This window comes from Saccostrea echinata, unplaced genomic scaffold (assembly GCF_033153115.1).
Source record: "Saccostrea echinata isolate AGI-Se365-2 ecotype Australia unplaced genomic scaffold, CSIRO_AGI_Sech_v1 ptg000054l, whole genome shotgun sequence".
Classification (NCBI taxonomy): domain Eukaryota; kingdom Metazoa; phylum Mollusca; class Bivalvia; order Ostreida; family Ostreidae; genus Saccostrea; species Saccostrea echinata.
The window spans coordinates 55,958,527-55,976,033 of NW_026889803.1; the positions used below are offsets into that span (position 1 = coordinate 55,958,527).

The window sequence follows — 17,507 nt, forward strand, 5'->3', positions numbered from 1 at the left end:
TTAATGCTACCTATGATTTTGATTCTACATTCATTTAATATGGGAATAAGTGTGCAATGATTTGAAATTTACAAATATTCATGATGTCAATGAACCATTTTTGTTACCAAATTAAAATGGTACCTATCTAGGTTTCTCATTTCTTAAAATTGGCATCAAAACATTATGTACCTAATATCCACTGAGAAAAATCATCATTTTGCCAAAATGGAGGCCTGATTTCCTAATGACAATGATTGAGTCTATAGCCTCTGATAATGAGATCAGGTTCAAAGTTGCTGGACACATTGTTCTGGTTATTATTCCCCCTTTCGAAGAAGGAAGGGCATATTGCTTTGCTGCTGTCTGTCGGTCGGTCGGTTTGTCGGTCCACAGTTTCCGTTCATTTTCTTCGCAGAGGTTGAACATACTGAAATGAAATTTGATATACAGATTTATCATAAGAATATCTAGGTCAAGTTCTGTTTTGAGTACGATCGAGCAATTTTTGACAGAGTTATGCCCCTTGGACTTAGAAAAATGTCTGTCTGTCTGTATGTCGGTTTACCAACAGTTTCCGTTCATTTTCTTCGTAGAGGTTGCACATACTGAAATGAGTTTGTAAGCAAGGAATTCAAGTGGAAATTGTACATTGAAGTATCTTGTATATATTTTCAAACATGCTGGGTGTGAATTAGTCAGAAATAAGACCAGACCAATTTCAGGTACTGGGGGTTTTGTATTTTTTTTTTTAGCTTTTGTTGATTAAAATCTATTGTATTTCTTGCTCTTTTGCTGAGCTGTTAAAATCTTTAGGGTAAAGTTTCTGCTCTTTCAGATGAAAAAATTATTGCAAGAAAGGAGTATAAATAATGTATACTTTGATCTCTTGCCAGGTGTTGTAAAATGAATCTAGACCACATATGAAATTTTTTGTATAATAAAATTTGATGTCCAAGTCTTATCATGTTCTTTTTATGTCAGGACGGAATTTTTCGATCAGATATATATATAAATATACAGTATATATTTAAATTAAGTGTTAGCTATTTTTAATCCAGGAAGTTAAAATGTTGTTTACTTTTTGATGCTATATGATGTTAGGAGTTTTTAAAGGACAGAATGATGGGGTGATTTTGATTGAGCTATTCCTTGGCTTTAAATGGAAATCCAGCACTTGTTTTACTAAACACATAAATAGGTAGTGTGACTACTCAAGAGATATGTCTTGATTTAGAAATACGCATATCATGGAGCAATCACCCACTGGACAGGTGGATACACAAACTCACCTGAGCCATGGACAGTTAAGTGGTAGAGAGATTCTTTGTGTGACTACCTGTGAGATTTATGTTCCCCTCCCAGAGGTGAATCAGATGGGGCACGGAACTCTGGAGAGGGTTAGAAAGAGGGATCAGCTTCTCCACCCACATGGGGGTCTATGTGACTTGTACCTGCTGACATCTCCACAAGATTCCAAGAGAAAATCTCTGGCCATGGACTTTTATAGTTCTGAGCAATCGGTACCCCCCAAAATAAGTGCTATTAAAAATTTTTTGCAATGTTTATTTTAAGCAAAAATTTTCACCAGGAACAATTGTATTTTTCAGATTAAACTGTCTATCACATTGAACAACATCACTAAAGATACTCTAAGGGTGTTTGTGAAAAGTGACTCGTGGTTTGAGTTTTGGAGTCACCTTGGTAATCGGAATCACAATACAACAATTAAGTTGTGCCAGGATGACAAACATTGGAAGGAGTTCTCCTCTCTTCTAAAGGAACGGGTCACCTTCCTCAAAGAGTGTCTCAGAACCAAGGAAAATCTTTATCAAGGTGTGTATCACAAACACAGGGACATTCTTCCTTAAATCAGTTACATCATGTTCTAAATACACTAAAATATTTATTTACAAATTAACTCTTCAATTAGAAAGTTAGATTTTGTCAGATCTAGAGTTACATGTAAGTAAAAAAATAGTTCTAGATTTTTCAAAGGTAAGTTGGATTGCTTGAGTAGCAGAGCATGCTACAGGTAAAGTTAAGTAACAAAATAAAGACCACCTTTTTGTAATTTGACAAACAGAAGGATATGTGTAATAAATTCCATTATTATATAGTCCTTGGCTTACAACTACTTGTTCAGTAAAGTTTAGTGCATTCAAAAGGTCTGTAAATAACATATTGAATGAAGTATGGTGATTTATTAGAGATTCCATAATTTTAAGTACCCTGAAGTTAAACAGAAATTAAGATTTTTTTTTCTTTTGTAGTGTATGAACTTGTTGCATTTCAGTCTAAGAGGACTGCAAGCAATAAATCTGAGCTAGAGTCTAATAAAAGTGAATCACCACAAGAAAAGAGACAAGACACAGAGGCATTAAAGTCTGAGGAAAGAGGTGTAGGAGATATATTTATAAAACATACTGACAGTGATTTATACCAGAAGAACAAGGAAGATAAAAGTCTTCAAAGAACACAGTCCCAGGGGGAAATCCCAGAGAAGGATAGTTCTAACATTCCAACTGTAAATACTCAAGAAAATCTAGTCTCTCGTCCTGTAAAAAGAAGTGAATCAGAATCAGATGTGTTTGAACCTCCATTTTCTCCTGCCAATTTTAAATTGATTGACACTAAATCAAAATTATTTGGCGATGTTGTGCAAGCAAATAAATCAGAATCAAAGAGCAATGATTTAGAACTAACAATAAAACCATACAGCATTGAAGCTGCCAAATACTTGAGTGTTTTTCAGCCTCAACATGTGCTTTCTCCTCAATCTCTAAAGGCAGAGATAGAAAGAGATTCCAGTTTTTATGAAAGTGATAGCGGTGATTATGAAGATATGATGGACCAAGAAAAAGCCATTCAGAGACTGGTAGAGATGCTGCAGGCAGCCATTAATTCAAATGATAAAGAAGCCGCAGCAAAGCATGCTGGGAGTTTAGCAGTCAGTGCTGCCAAGGTGACCATTACATTAGATAGCAGTAGCCTGAAGAACCCTAAAGACAAAGAATTCAGGTAACTAGGCAGATTTATTGACTCACACTGTGATAACCAATAATGATATAAATGATGTAGCATAAGATGAACTTTAAACTCCTTAAAAGTAATAACATGAGGCATGCAAAAGTGAAGGAGCAAGAACCAGTCTGTTAAGAAGGGGGAAAATGCATGCATGCAGATAGTATTTGTGTACAGCTATGAAAGAAGGAAATTTTGTATTCAGGTGACGTGTTTAAAAAAAATGGCATATAAATGTAATTAATTCATGCAAATATTATTTAGTCTATCGGTATATTATGAAATATTTTCATTTCTGTATAATTTTTGGCGTTTAATTGCTTTAGACATTGAAATCATCATGTTTGCAAAACTCCTTCCTGCTCACATTCAGGTGTACTTCCTTTTCCTGATAAATGACACCCACACAACGATCTCCATTTTTATGTATATGTTCACCTAAATAAATTCAAATCACCTTAATTAAGATTTGAAAACAAAGTTGCGCCCCAAGAAAAAGTTGCTTTCTTGGGGGACAATAAACTTGCTATTGTCCAAAAGACAGTAAATAGGTGTATAATTTTGGTACTCTTTTTTTTGATTGAGATGTATGCTTACTTTACATTTTACAGTATTAAAGTGTATGTAGAGGACAGGGAAGCTTCTGGAGGGTGTATTACTCTGAATGTCAAACCCTCCGACACAGTCAAGGATCTCAAACTAAGGGTTGGTAATACAAGTACTCACATACTGTTCTTAATCTATAAAACAGTTTAAAAAATGTATAGGTACACTAAAAAAAAGTCATTGTCTTTAGCATTTTTTTATGACTCCTCCATGAATATGGCCAAGGCATATAGTGTTTGTCATGTCCATCTTCCGTCCTTCCATCATCCGTCTTTCTGGCCTTCTGTCCTTCTGTCACATTTTGCATTTAGCTCAGTTTCAAAGAAACTATTCAAGATTTTTTAAAATCAAACTTCATATGCTGACACATTGATGGAAGCTATTCAACTGCATCAAAATTTTTTTACCTTGACCTCACTTTTCTTAAATTAGTGTTAGCTCAGTTTCAAAGAAAGTTTTCAAGATATTTTTATCAAACCTTATATGCTGATACATACTGATGAGAACTATTCAACTTTATCAACCTTTTTTTACTTTGACCTTTCCTTTGACCTTGACTTCACTTTTCCTAAATTTATGTTCAGCTAAGTTTCAAAAAATTATTCAAAATATTTTAATCAAACTATGCATGCTGATACATATTAATGAGAACTATTCAATTGCATCAAAATTTTTCACCTTAACCTTTCCTTTGACCTCGACCGTACTTTCTTAAATTAGTGATTATCTCGATTTCAAAGAAACTTAAGATATTTTTATCAAACCTTATATCCTTATGCATGTTGATGAGAGCTGTTTAACTGCATCAACATTTCTTGACCTTGACCTCACTTTTCTCAAAATAGTGTTTAGCTCAGTTTCAAAGAATCTGATGAAGATATTTTAATCAAATCTAATATGTTGATACATATTGGTGCGAGCTATTCAACTGCAGCAACATTTTGACCTTGACTTCAAATTTGTGTTCAGCTAAATTTCAAAGAAACTATTCAATACACTTTTATCAATCTTTATATGCTTATACATATTGATGAAAGCTATTCATAGCATCAACATTCTTTACCTTGACTTCAAATTTTTGTATAGCTTAATTTCAAAGAAACTATTTAAGATATTATTATCATTTGCTTATGCATTGTATATCATATATTGATGAGGGCTATTTAATTGCATCAGTATTTTTTACCTTGACCTTTACTTTGACCTTGACCTCAGTTTTCTTAAATTTGTGTGTAGCTCAGTTGAAAGAAACTATTCAAGATTTTTTCTATGTAAGCTTATGAACTGATACATTATTTGGTGAGAATTTAACAACTGTGTCCAATTTTTTTTTTTACCTTGACCTCCCAGTGACCTTTGACTTTACTATTTATTGTGTATAAAACTTAGTTTTAAAGAAACTATTCAAGATGTTTTCATGAAACTTCATACACTAACACAAATTTTCATGTTGCATTATTAATGAACTCTGGGTGGGACATTCATGTCCTATGGACATATTTCTAGTTTTTTGTTTAGATTTAAGATTTAAGGAACATGCAAATTCACAGCTGTAAGCTAGCTTGAAATTAAAGTAAAATTTCCCTCTTTGAACAGATGTGTTTGAAGCACAGTTTTCCAATGGAGGTCCAAAAATGGATCATAGGGAAGCGTATTCCCCCGGACACTGAAACACTCCAGAAGGCTCGAGTAAGCCAAGGTCAGGCGGTTTATTTATACCTTATCTCACCGAAATCTGTTGGACTGACCAAGGAGAAGTTCATGGAGGACAGGCAAAAAATGCTTCATAACCAGCGTGAGTCGTGTTTTAGTACAGAATCAGGGGTACATAGATGTGCTTTAAAATTATGTGTGATTACTTTAAAGAGCTATAGTTTATTATGCATTGTATATTTTGTAATTATTTAATTAAAGGATTATCTTAGTGCTTCTGATTTCTTTGGAAAATTTTCAATGCTTGGAACACAAATGTATTTTTGAAGGCTTGAAGGTTTTGGTATTTTTCATTTTGCAGCTCCAAGTGTTCAGTATCAAAAGCAGGGACCCACAAACTTTGCTGAGAGTGGACGTAAGAATATACAGAGGATATTCAATGTTTAATCCTTAGATATGAATTTTGTTTTTTTTTTTATGAGTGGACAGGACTTTTTGATGTTTTCATGAGTGCGAAAGAATTCTGTTTCACGAATGAAGTAAATTCCATATCCAACTGAAAAAACATTGAATATTTTCTTTTTATTACATTTTCTTTGACTTTCCTTTTCTCTCTGTCTTATGGTTACCCAGTGTCATGGACTGGGATGTCAAAGTTGAGCGGTTGTGAGACAACATAGCTAAGCGATTGTGAGATTGAAAATTGTAAAACTAATATGGATATTAACAACAATTTGGAGAAACTTTGACAGTTTTAGACCATGTCAGGATGGTTTATTAACTCATGCTGTCGTAGAACAGGGAGTATTTTCTTGATAACAATCTTAATGAAGGGCTTGAAAATCAAGAGTTTGATGTTTTTGAAAGTGAAAAATGTTACTGTTGATATTTTTCACGGAGAAACATATCACTTTTATTCAGTGGATTAATTACAGTATATCACTACTTAAATGTAATAAATTGATTTATTTAGGGCCCCACATCATGATGCAGGTGCCCTATAGTATTCACCAGTCTATCTATCAACACTTTAAGTGACATGACAACTTTCAACATACAGGCTTCATTTTATTACATAGATGAAAAAAAGATACCCATACATTTTTTAAGGTCACTTGTTCAAAGGTCATGGTAAAAGCTTTCAATTATTTATATGACCATTATGATGCAATAACTGAAGCATTTTTGTAATCTACAGAATTCATTTGTAGTATGTAGGTAGAGAATGAATAAATGAGGATATCTACTGATTTGGGGGTCAGTTGGTCACTCAAACAGAGAGATAATTGATATGACAAATTCTGAAGCATTAATGAGAACAAGTTGTAAACTTCATATTTACTTTGTAGTGGAGAATACTTAGTAATACCTTTAGTTTGTAAAATTATTGGCTAAATACCAAAAGTCAGAGGTCAATGTTGTATAAAGGACCATTGTGATACATTATTTTGGCTATTAATTTTTTTTTTTGGATACAATGTTATTTTATCTTTCTACACAGATAAGATTTGTTAGGAAGAAGACTTTTTTGAGTAAAGATCAAGGTGTAAGGGTTAAGACTATTGATATGGATGTTACTTGCTGTGAAATCACTAATTTTCATTGAGGGTAATTTTCGTTGTTTTTGTGGTATTAAGAGACCCAAGAATTTGTGTCCCCCACGAAATGTAAAGTTTCAAATGTGTGACAATCAACACTTCTTCAACCAAAAAATCAAATCCTCTCAAACCATATTTTTTTTTCTCAAACCATGAAAATTATTTACAGTATTTAAATGATGCAGTACCAGTTACTCAGGTATATATTAAAAAAAAAAAAAGAACATTTCCCCTACAACTAGGTGAATAATTGTTAGAGGAAATTAAGACACCAACAGCTTTTGAGGTAATTCATTCAAAGGTTAAGGATACACCAAAGGTTTCCGAATGCCAGAATTTAATTTACATGTAATTCTTTCATTATTATTGATAACATAATAAAAGTATATATCATTTGAAAGCTTGTTAAATTTACTATTTAATTATCCTAATTTATACTTTAATCAATAACTTATTTAAAAATTATTTAAATATTAATGTAAATTTTAGTGCATAAATATTTTATAAATCAAGGTGTTTAACCCCTTAAAGTTATCATTTTGCCTCAAGGTAGATTAAAGATTGAACTTAAAAACTGTATCTCAGATTTTTGATAGATCTTTTAATTAAAAAGATACAGCCATTTGCACTTCAATGGTACAAATTTATTAGCCTAATTTAACATTTCCCTCAATAATTCCAAAACTAAGCTAGATATCAAAAATCTGAGATACGGTTTTGTGAACACACATTTGAGAAGCAACCCATCCAATTTTCAGAGGAATTGGTCAATAAATAAGGGAGCTGAATCCTTTGAAATTATACCACAAACTTGTCTGATCTTACATTACAGTAGAGGGCAAAAACCCATTACACAACAAAATCTGCCAAAGCTAGGAATATATGACACCTTGGAGATTCAGCTTTGGATACCTGTCACTTAGCCATATTTCCTATGCATATTTGACAAGAATGGAGGTTCTTTTCTGTATTTAGATGCTTTTAATTAAGTAAAATAGGTTCAATTCTGAATCAGAAAGATTTCCCGGCAAAATGGCAAGAGCTAAGCTCCACCTCCTATTTTATGGTCATCAGTGATCTGTTAGATCTCTTTCTCTTGAAATCTAGAGTCCCTGTAGTTTAATTACTGATAACTGCTGTGTGGCTAGGGAAGAATTCCCCAAGTGGTCACAGTAATTTATTGCATCTCTCATGAGCAGACAGTCACAGATCAAATCAGAAGCTTCAATAAGGGAACATTCACATGTGGTAGTGTTTATGTTTCATTATTGTTAAATAATTAGAAAACCATTTCATAATTACCAAGAATTTTACATGCATTATAAAGCAGTGATTAACTTCTTTTTCTTAGCCAAAAATCTCAAAATTGTTGAAAATCTTGAAGAAAGTCTTTGGTGTATCCTTAAGGTCAAAATAGTATTTTAAAGCATCATAATTTTGCACGTTTTATATGGTACAAAAAATGAGTGTAATTTCAAAATGGTACATTTTTACAGCATCACACTTTTATTTGGTACAAAAAAAATGAGCATACTTCAACATGCAGCCTTCTTAATCACTACTGAATTAAAATAGACCCCAAGAGATTTTAATACCACTTATGAAATGTACAGGATACATGTATAAAGGTCTAGATTTATTGATACATCATATTACAATGGAACCCTGTATGACTCTAGCTATCTGTGTGTTTGCCCTTATTGCTTAAAAACCAAATCGAAGAGTCCTAACCCCCAATGTAAAGACAACAGTTATGAAAAATTCATTTTATGTGCAGCTTACATTCCAATGGGTACTCCTGTGACTCCCCAGACCCCTCTCAGTGCCCGACAGAGATCTGAGCCCTACAGCAGCAGTTCTACAGGGGGAGGCTTAACCCCAAACCCTTGCCAACAAGGTCAGATACAGCAACAGAAGTCCAGGGATGGTCAGAATAAACCAAAGGCTCCTCCACAGGTCATCAGAGAGGGGTCAGTGGAAGGGTTTGAAGTGATTCCCCCGACCGCTGTCCTCAGAGATATCCCCCAACCTCAGAACAAACAGGAGACCAAAATTCAGGTACTTCCAGTATTAGCAGAGACATTTCCTAATGTTTGTATTGTTTATGTTTGCCATGTTTTTAAAAAGTACTGTATAATCCATGGTTATGCTCAAGATTATTCTTGCATTTTGTTTGGAAAATCTTTTAAGCTCCATTTTGAGTCAGACATTTTTTTTCCATAGGACCGATTATATAGCAGTGTCATTTACAGTGAAAGTTAAACTACATTAAAAAAGGGCACCACAACATGAGCATTCCCACGCAAAAACACATATCAATCCCTATATAAATTATTATGTACATATTCACCCACATTCACACAAGTGCATTTCTATATTCCTGCCAACTTCATTGCTAGGGGATAATAAAGACTGTTTACAGTATCTAGTGCAAATTTATAATGAACCAGATAGCTTGTGTGTTTATGAAGTTGAAAACTTTTAAGAATTAAGGATTCCTTGACTGCTTTGAATGTTATGTGCACATATCTATTTGTCATGTCCCCTATTTCTTGCTTTCTGAATTAGGCTGGCTGGGTTTGCCCTGCCTGTACTTACATTAACCAGCCAACACGACCAGGTTGTGAGATTTGTGCTACAAACAGACCACTGGACTATCAAGTTCCTGAAGGATATAGAATGACCAAAGAAGAAGAGGAGAGGATCCAGAGGGAGCGTGAGCAAGAGGAACAGACTCAAAGGGTAGGTCTTTAAGAGAAAGGTTTTAATTATGTACTGGGTAGCAAAATTCATGAATTCCTTAATTTCAGGAACTTGACTCAAAAAATATTCTGTGGGGGATAATTTTAATTAGGTGACAAAGTCTTAAGCTTGAGGTTTACTTGCAGAAAATGCATAAAAGTATCTTTTTTATTGCACAGAAGTATATGCTTATTTAAGGAATTGGTGTTGTATAAAACACAGATTTTCTGTGCCATTTCTGTATCATGTAGTTATCATACACCTTGTTCAGGCTTTTCTCTTTGACACTTTTCCAGGCCAGCGTGAACAGAGGTCAGGAGAGGGGTCCAAGAGAAAATACTGACGAGGAGTATTATGGTGACCTTGAGGATCAGGACCTGGCAGCCATCTTGGAATTGAATGATAATTTAAACAGGGCTGCCAGAATTAGATCCCCGACAGAGAATGCCCTCACCCCACCCCACGGGCCACCCCCTGACCCTTATATGATGGAACTGGGAAATGTCCATAGAGGATCAATGGACAATTTACAATTTCCTCTGGACAATAGACATATAGACTGGAATGAAGAACATATATAAGACAAATATCTAGGATGATGGGGGATATATGATTTTTTTTTTGGCCTTATGTTTTTATTTTTTGCAATGATACTGCCAATTTTAAATCAAACTCTGATTTGCCGAAATTCCGAGATATTTTCTGTGTTTTTATTGCAAGCAGAGGTCATATTTTTTAGTAGGCATGAAAGCTTACTGAATATGCATTATATTATTGCCTTCCAAAGAAAATATTACACTGTATATGGATTTTTACACTTGGTGATGTATCATTTCTATACATGATGTATCATTTCTATACATATTTTTTTGGTTGATGTTGATAGTCTAGTGTTAGATTTGTTATTGTAGTTTTGTAGTTAATGTATAAGAAGGTAATTTTTGCAAGTGCCCAATTGCAAGTCAAGTTTTGTTAAAAAAAATAAGAAGAAGAAATAAAAAAAAATTAATATTTCAATACTACCGGTATATCATTTGAATTGCAGATTGAATGAAATCACTACCCTAACATAAAATTACACATTATACAGAATTTTCATGTATGTTCTATATTTTATGAATACATAACAGTAATGTACTGGTATCTTCAAAAAATGTTTTCTGTCATAGCAAAGATCTACAGTGCAACATTAAAAAATCTATTTTTTTTCTTTGTAAATTTTATTCTCTGAAAATAACAGAGAATATACTTGTGGGAATTTTAACCCATGTATGGTTTGCCACCTATTCAGAAAGAGTGGGATTTCAAAAAGTAACTGTTATTCAATATTTCCATTGATTGTAAAAGACAGACATATTGATTTGGCTGAATGTTACTTGTAAAAGAAGAGTACCATTCTGTATATTGGATCCACATACTGAAAACAGAAGAACTAGTTGTATTCTTCATATCAAAGGGAGATTAGGGATATTTTTGTGATGAAGATGAGCATTGGATATATCCTGCCCTAGCATCAGAACCCCTGACCCAGGGACAATGAACTAAAAGCAATATGAGATGCATTTTTTTAAAATTTTGTTTTCTGTTGAAATGTGCTGTTATGATAAATCTGTATGTGACTTAAACTTTCATGATCAATTGGACTAAAATAAAGTGTTAAATTGTTTCAGAAGAAAGATTTCTGTACAATGGAATATATAGTATTATATAAAAAATCAATATCGTACAGGACAACAATAATGTAATTTTGCTTCAGTCAAAGCCTATAGATAGTTCTTCCATCATAAATATGAACAATGGAAGTTTATAAACATTCTTTTTTTCTGTCATTGAAAAAATTACTGGTAAGTACAATTTTGCAACAAAAAATTTCCGACATCAAAGTTGCAGCTCATATTGCTTTAACAAATCTGGTAAAAACACCCTTGTTCATTACAACTACATGTTTGTACCTGGTTTGCCTGGCCATTACCCAGAAGCAGAAAAGATTTTCAAAATATAAATGCATTTCCACTATATGATCAATAGAGCTCAAACCTAACACCAGAACCCCTGACCAGGGGCCATGAAATTCACAATTCTGTAAAAGGCATCCTTGTGCATCATAACCATGCACTTAGTTTGTTTAAGTAATACCCGGGAGCAGAGAAGATTTTCAAAGAATAAATGCATTTTCACTATATAATCAATAGAGCCCCGCCCTAACACCAGAACCCCTGACCCTGGGGCCATGAAATTCACAATTTTGGAAGAGGCCCCGTCATTACCATACTTTATGTTTGTCTGCTTAGTACCCAGGAGCAAAACAATCCATGTTCACAAAATGATCAATAGAGCCGCACCCTAACACCAGAAACCTAACCTGGGGGCCAAAAATTTTACAATTTGAGTAGATGCACCCTTGCTCATCATAACTATGAACTTAGTTTGTCTGCACAATATACACAAGGGGAGAAGAAAATTTGCATGACGAATGATGATGGACAAAATCAGATAGCAATAGGTCAACTTAGTGACTCAGGTGACCCAAAAACAGAATGCAGAGATTTTTTCATTTGGAAATGACAAGTGAGAATGTTAAATGCATGGTTGTAAAGCTTACATATATCTTTATTTTTGTGATGAATCCTGCATGAGGTTAATTCCTAGAAAATGAGCATTTCATGATGCCCAGGGAGTTCATGATGAAAATGTTTGTTTATTTAAAACAAAGGTCTTATCCTGTACATAGCCTAAATTGGGAGTTTTTGTGTACCATGTCTTACTCCTGGATTATTTTTGTGAAATAAAGAAAACAAAGATTGTGTACAATATAGTTTGTAATAATTCTAAGCAATCTAAAGAATATCTCATGTGGGGTTTTATTTTGCAAAATAATTTTTAAAATGTGATCATTAATATCCAGTAATTTGTTCAAGAATATGTAAAGCTTGGTCTTCCGATCATTTACAGTAAAACTTGGTTCGAAAAAAATCTTGGGTTGTAAGGAATTTTTAATGAATTTCTTAGGGGACTTTTCACTACTAGTGTATTCCTGATACGGATTTAGGGAATCTCTATCATAAGGAAGTAAAATTTGAAGTCCCACTGACTTCCTTATAACTGAATTTCTGATTAAATGACTTCCTTATAACAGAATTACTGACTAAATGACTTCCTTATAAAAGAATTACTGACTAAATGACTTCCTTATACCGTATATACTCGCCTATAGGTTGGTCCGCCTATAGGTCGGTCTGCCTATAAGTCAGTTGTATTTTTTAAGCTTACATTAAGGGGATTGACCCGATATAATACCAGTATTTTTATAACTCGCCTATAAGTCGGAGAGGGGTTTTTGGACCAAAGTTTAACTCCTAAAAATCCGACTTAGAAGCGAGTATATACGGTAACTGAATTACTGACTAAATGACTGCCTTATAACAGATTAACTGACTAAATGACTGCCTTATAGCAGAATTAACTGACTAAATGACTTCCTTATAACCGAATTACTGACTAAATGACGCCTTATAACCGAATTAACTGACTAAATGACTTCCTTATAACTGAATTACTGACTAAATGATTGCCTTATAACAGAATTAACTGACTAAATGACTTCCTTATAATTGAATTACTGACTAAATGACTTCCTTATAACTGAATTAACTGACTAAATGACTTCCTTATAATTGAATTACTGACTAAATGACTTCCTTATAACCGAGTTGTACTGTACACTGAACTTGTATGTAATGTCTCTATTTAGCTGGAACAAGAGCGGGAGGACCAGGAGAGGAGGCTCAGACAGGAGAATTTTGAGATTTTAATGAAAGCTGAAGACAGCAGTTTAATTGGTAATTCTCAGTCCTTCCAGTGCCCCATCTGTTTTGATGACATCTCACCTGGAAATGGGGTCGTTCTCAGGGAGTGTCTTCACTCATTCTGCAGGTAAAATACTCCTCACATTGTGTCTGAGAATTACTCAAGTAAGTACCACAATATCTCCATTAACTGAGGAATAAAGTGTTGTACAGTAAAACTTGTCTAATCCGGACACCACTGGTTCCAAAGAAATTGGCTGGATAAGGCAACATCTTGGATTAGACAACATTTAAAACAATTGAATTTACAGCAAGGGACTTAAAGTTTACACCGTATTAGACACGATTTCGGATTACACAACATCCAGATAAGACAAGTTTCACTGTATATACATGGTACTATCTTTGACCATATTTTAATGTGTTTCTATATTTGGTGATACAGGGACTGCCTACAGGGGGCAGTGGTCCACAGTGAGGAGGCAGATCTTCGCTGTCCGTATCAGGATGATCACTACGCTTGTAACGCCTCCCTTCAGGACAGAGAAATTAAAGCAGTCAGTATCTGTTACAAAAGTCACATTCTATATATACATGTACATGTACCTGTATAGCTAATTAGAAAATCACTAAATGCTTTGGTTTATAGATCTTCTACAAAAGGAAAGTATAAATAAGTAAAAAGCTTTAGCATTTTGATGAGAAGCATAGGGCTAAATGAAAAATTGGAAATTACATTGTACGTATTTCTATTTGACGACACTAAGAACAGGAATATTTTTGTTTGTTTGACCTTGACAGTTGGTGGAGGTCAGCGTGTATGAGAAGCACCTTCAGCGGAGTCTGGTGACGGCCGAGAGTCAGGAGCAAAACAGTTTCCACTGTAAAACAAACGACTGTCATGGCTGGTGTATCTATGAGGACCTGGTCAACTTCTTCAAGTGTCCAGTTTGTAACAAGGAGAACTGTCTAACCTGTAAGGCAATACATGAGGGCATGAACTGTAAAGAGTATCAGGAGGACCTGAGAATCCGCTCCTCCAATGACAAGGCAGCCAAGCAAACCAATAAAATGCTCAAGGTAATGCCTGCCAGCAATTTATCTTCTTTGTATATTTGTCATTTCCTGATGAGTTATGCATTAAACACCCCATGTCTTAGAAATAAAACAGAGTTATAACACTCGCATCATATATATAAAATTCAAAAAATATTATGTATTTTTCTGGGCCATTTAAAAAAATGGCTAGTTTACTGTAAAATCATATATTCTTGTGGGGTCAAATTTTCATGGTTTGAGGAAAAAATATTGATTTCTGGGGATTTGATTTTGTGGATGAAAAAGTGCTAAGTTGTTATTTATTTTGAAATTTTACATGGTTGTGGAATTCGTGGGTCTCTTCATGCCACAAAAACAACAAAAATAAATCCCCACTAAAATTAATGATTTCACAGGACCATGATTCTGTTGTAGGATTTGCTGAAGAAAGGAGATGCCATGAAGTGCCCTAAATGTGAAGTGGTGGTACAGAAGAAGGACGGATGTGATTGGATTAAGTGTTCCATCTGTAAAACTGAAATCTGCTGGGTCACAAAGGGGCCAAGATGGGGACCTCTGGTAGGAATCCTCTCTTTTTGTAGCATTTATTTAAATTCTTCATTGAAGTTTAAGGTGCAAATTTCTCTGGTACATGTAATAAAATACTAGTATTAAAAGGTATGAATTAGTTGCAAAATATTGAAGACAAAAAATCCTTAGGCCAAACAAAAAAATATGTCTGGTTCCGGTTACACCTCCATAAAAATTAGGGTAGGTAGGTAGGGATTTTTTTTTTTTTTTTTTTTTTTTTTTTTTTTTAACAAAATGATTTTCTTAATTTTTTTCTTTAGAAATAATACCTATCACTGCTTTGCAAATGGCATTTAGATGTGGTGTGATAATATACTAGTCAATATTGGTAGGGGACACCTACATGCTAGTTTGCTTTGGATTTAACACTATTAAACTATGTTTTGCAAGGAGACCGTCATTGCTGAAACTGCCATTGATGGAAATCGGGGAAAATTCCGGAAAAAATATGAAAATTGCCAAAAAAAAAGTTTAGGGTCGGGGGTATAAACTAGGGAAGGTCGGGTAACCGGAACCACACATATTTTTTTATTTGGCCTTAATATTTATTAAAGGTAAAAAGTGTTGAAAAATGAACTGTTTACTGTAGGGTGTGGGGGACATCAGTGGTGGATGTAGGTGTCGAGTGGAAGGGAAACCGTGCCATGAGAACTGTAACAATTGTCATTAGGCAAAAGTAATTAATGGAAAAGAAACCATGCCATTAGAATTGCAATAATTGCTACTTAGCAACAGTGATTCAGCTGCTGCAGATGTGCAACAAATGTGATTAAATGTGGAGCCTGAGTTTTAAGGCTATCTAGTTTCCAATACAAGCTATGCACAGTGCTCATAGCTGTAAACACTTGCTAAGTTTATAGAACAGATTTTCTTTAAAAAATTCATGGTCCATAGCTGACAACCATTTTTTAAGCCCACTGAAATCTTTTACGTGTATGTGTATAAATTGCCTTTTGACAAAAATCAAAATATTGTTACAAAAATGTTGTGTTGTTATTTTGACAGTGCATTCATCCATATCAACAGTCAGTTATAGAATTTATTAATTTGTTAAAAATATGGATTTAGCCTTATTTTTAAAGGCAGTGAATTACCAATATGAATTTTTATTTGTTATGCAAATTATACAAACAAAAGTGTAACAGCAGTTTAATTTTAAGAGATATTCAAAATGACAACTTTGTTATTTCTTAAATGAAACCATGTACATGTGTATATTAATCCTCTTTTAAGGAGGAATGCTACATCAGTTTTTGTTCTCTAATGTATCTTATATGATTTCAGCAATGAAAGACCAATATAAGTTTTTTGATTATTTCACATGATTTTTTTTCTCTATTTTTCCAGCTAAATTTAAAAATTGTTTTATTTGAGATCCTTTAGAGTTTTTTTTTTAATTTGCCATATTAAAAAAGCATAATATAAATATCTAATAAAACATGTCAAAAAGAGTCAGATAGACTTTTGTAAAGAACAAGGTTCACTTAGAGCCTTTTTTGGCCCTGTGAATTTCTGAAAAACTGAAACTGCTTAGTTTTATTCGACAATGCATTAAATTTCATTCAGACTTTTGGCGATTGCAAATCTACCAAAAATGACGTAATTTTCTGGCTAGTCATGCATTATGACGTCATGAAATGCGTCATTTTCCTCATATCCTGTACAATTCTACAAAAACAGCATATTTTTAAAGCTATTTTACGATATTTAATGTAGAGCGCAGTCTCTGATCTAAAATATGCAATTATTTACTGATAGAACCGTTTCTGAGGATTACAAAATATGGTTTATTTTTTAGATCAGAGGGTGCGCTCATATTATTTTTCTTGTCTGAAAGTACTTAAATATACCTGTTTTCCTTAAAATCAAGAACATTGCAATTCCATAAAGCTTGTTTTCCAAGACCTGGACTTTAAGGAGAAACATATTAATAGGAAATGAAAGCACTAAGTCTCTACTTTATCTTGATGTTTAAAATGGAACATAAGGTGTTAGTCAATAAATTGGTATATCAACAGGGCCATTTTATGCATAAAGTGAACCTAGCTCTTTTTTGCTGAAAAATAATTTATGATTGTACTTACAAAAAAAATTATTTGTTAATATTTTTTTAATCTATGGAAAAAGTCTCCTAGAAATAAAAGAAAATATAGAAAAGAAATATCAGGCAAATATATTTTGTAAAGAAATTGAAACAAAATTCCTAGGGAAAATTGCTATTTTTCAAATTTGGACAATCCTAGATTAACATTAAATTGATCCCATTACCACAATTATAGAAAATGGAAATGTGAAACAATTTCAGAAGATTACTAGGGTTTTTTTTTCTTGTGACAAGACCTTTCTTTGGGTACCAACATATTTGACCTCTTGACCTTGGAGTTTGACCCACTGTTCTAAATTTTACCAAACTTTAACTTTAGCCATACCTTTTCAACAGTTAGTGCTAGGGCTTTCATATTATACATGT

The 17,507-nt window shown here is 33.6% G+C and overlaps 2 protein-coding genes across 4 annotated transcripts in view; one reads left to right on the forward strand and one right to left on the reverse strand.

Annotated features, from left to right (window-relative positions):
* The window catches only part of LOC133172291 (uncharacterized), a 116,259-nt gene that overhangs the window by 27,363 nt on the left and 71,389 nt on the right, over positions 1 to 17,507 (reverse strand). The window lies entirely within an intron of this gene.
* On the forward strand, positions 1,145 to 15,720 carry LOC133172289 (ranBP-type and C3HC4-type zinc finger-containing protein 1-like). 3 transcript variants are annotated; one of them, XM_061307147.1, is made up of 13 exons: positions 1,145 to 1,253; positions 1,590 to 1,815; positions 2,253 to 3,000; positions 3,615 to 3,708; positions 5,206 to 5,404; positions 5,624 to 5,677; positions 8,638 to 8,918; positions 9,429 to 9,602; positions 13,354 to 13,535; positions 13,854 to 13,965; positions 14,210 to 14,488; positions 14,882 to 15,025; positions 15,627 to 15,720. In XM_061307147.1, the coding sequence occupies exons 1-13, from the start codon at positions 1,230 to 1,232 to the stop codon at positions 15,705 to 15,707; spliced, it is 2,598 nt and encodes an 865-aa protein (XP_061163131.1). In that variant the 5' UTR covers positions 1,145 to 1,229; the 3' UTR covers positions 15,708 to 15,720. The 3 variants fall into 3 exon arrangements, with proteins under 3 accessions (XP_061163131.1, XP_061163130.1, XP_061163132.1); XM_061307146.1 differs by lacking the exon at positions 1,145 to 1,253 and adding an exon at positions 1,273 to 1,502; XM_061307148.1 differs by lacking the exons at positions 1,145 to 1,253; positions 13,354 to 13,535; positions 13,854 to 13,965; ... (1 more) ...; positions 14,882 to 15,025; positions 15,627 to 15,720 and adding exons at positions 1,277 to 1,502; positions 9,899 to 10,808.

Bases quoted from the DNA above. Each gene is read 5' to 3' on its own strand.
- LOC133172289 (XM_061307146.1), top strand. From the start codon at position 1,356: ATGGGGCACGGAACTCTGGAGAGGGTTAGAAAGAGGGATCAGCTTCTC. The intron at 3,709-5,205 runs GTTGGTAATACA...CTCTTTGAACAG, and splicing joins TCAAGGATCTCAAACTAAGG to ATGTGTTTGAAGCACAGTTT. The intron at 5,405-5,623 runs GTGAGTCGTGTT...TTCATTTTGCAG, and splicing joins AAAAATGCTTCATAACCAGC to CTCCAAGTGTTCAGTATCAA.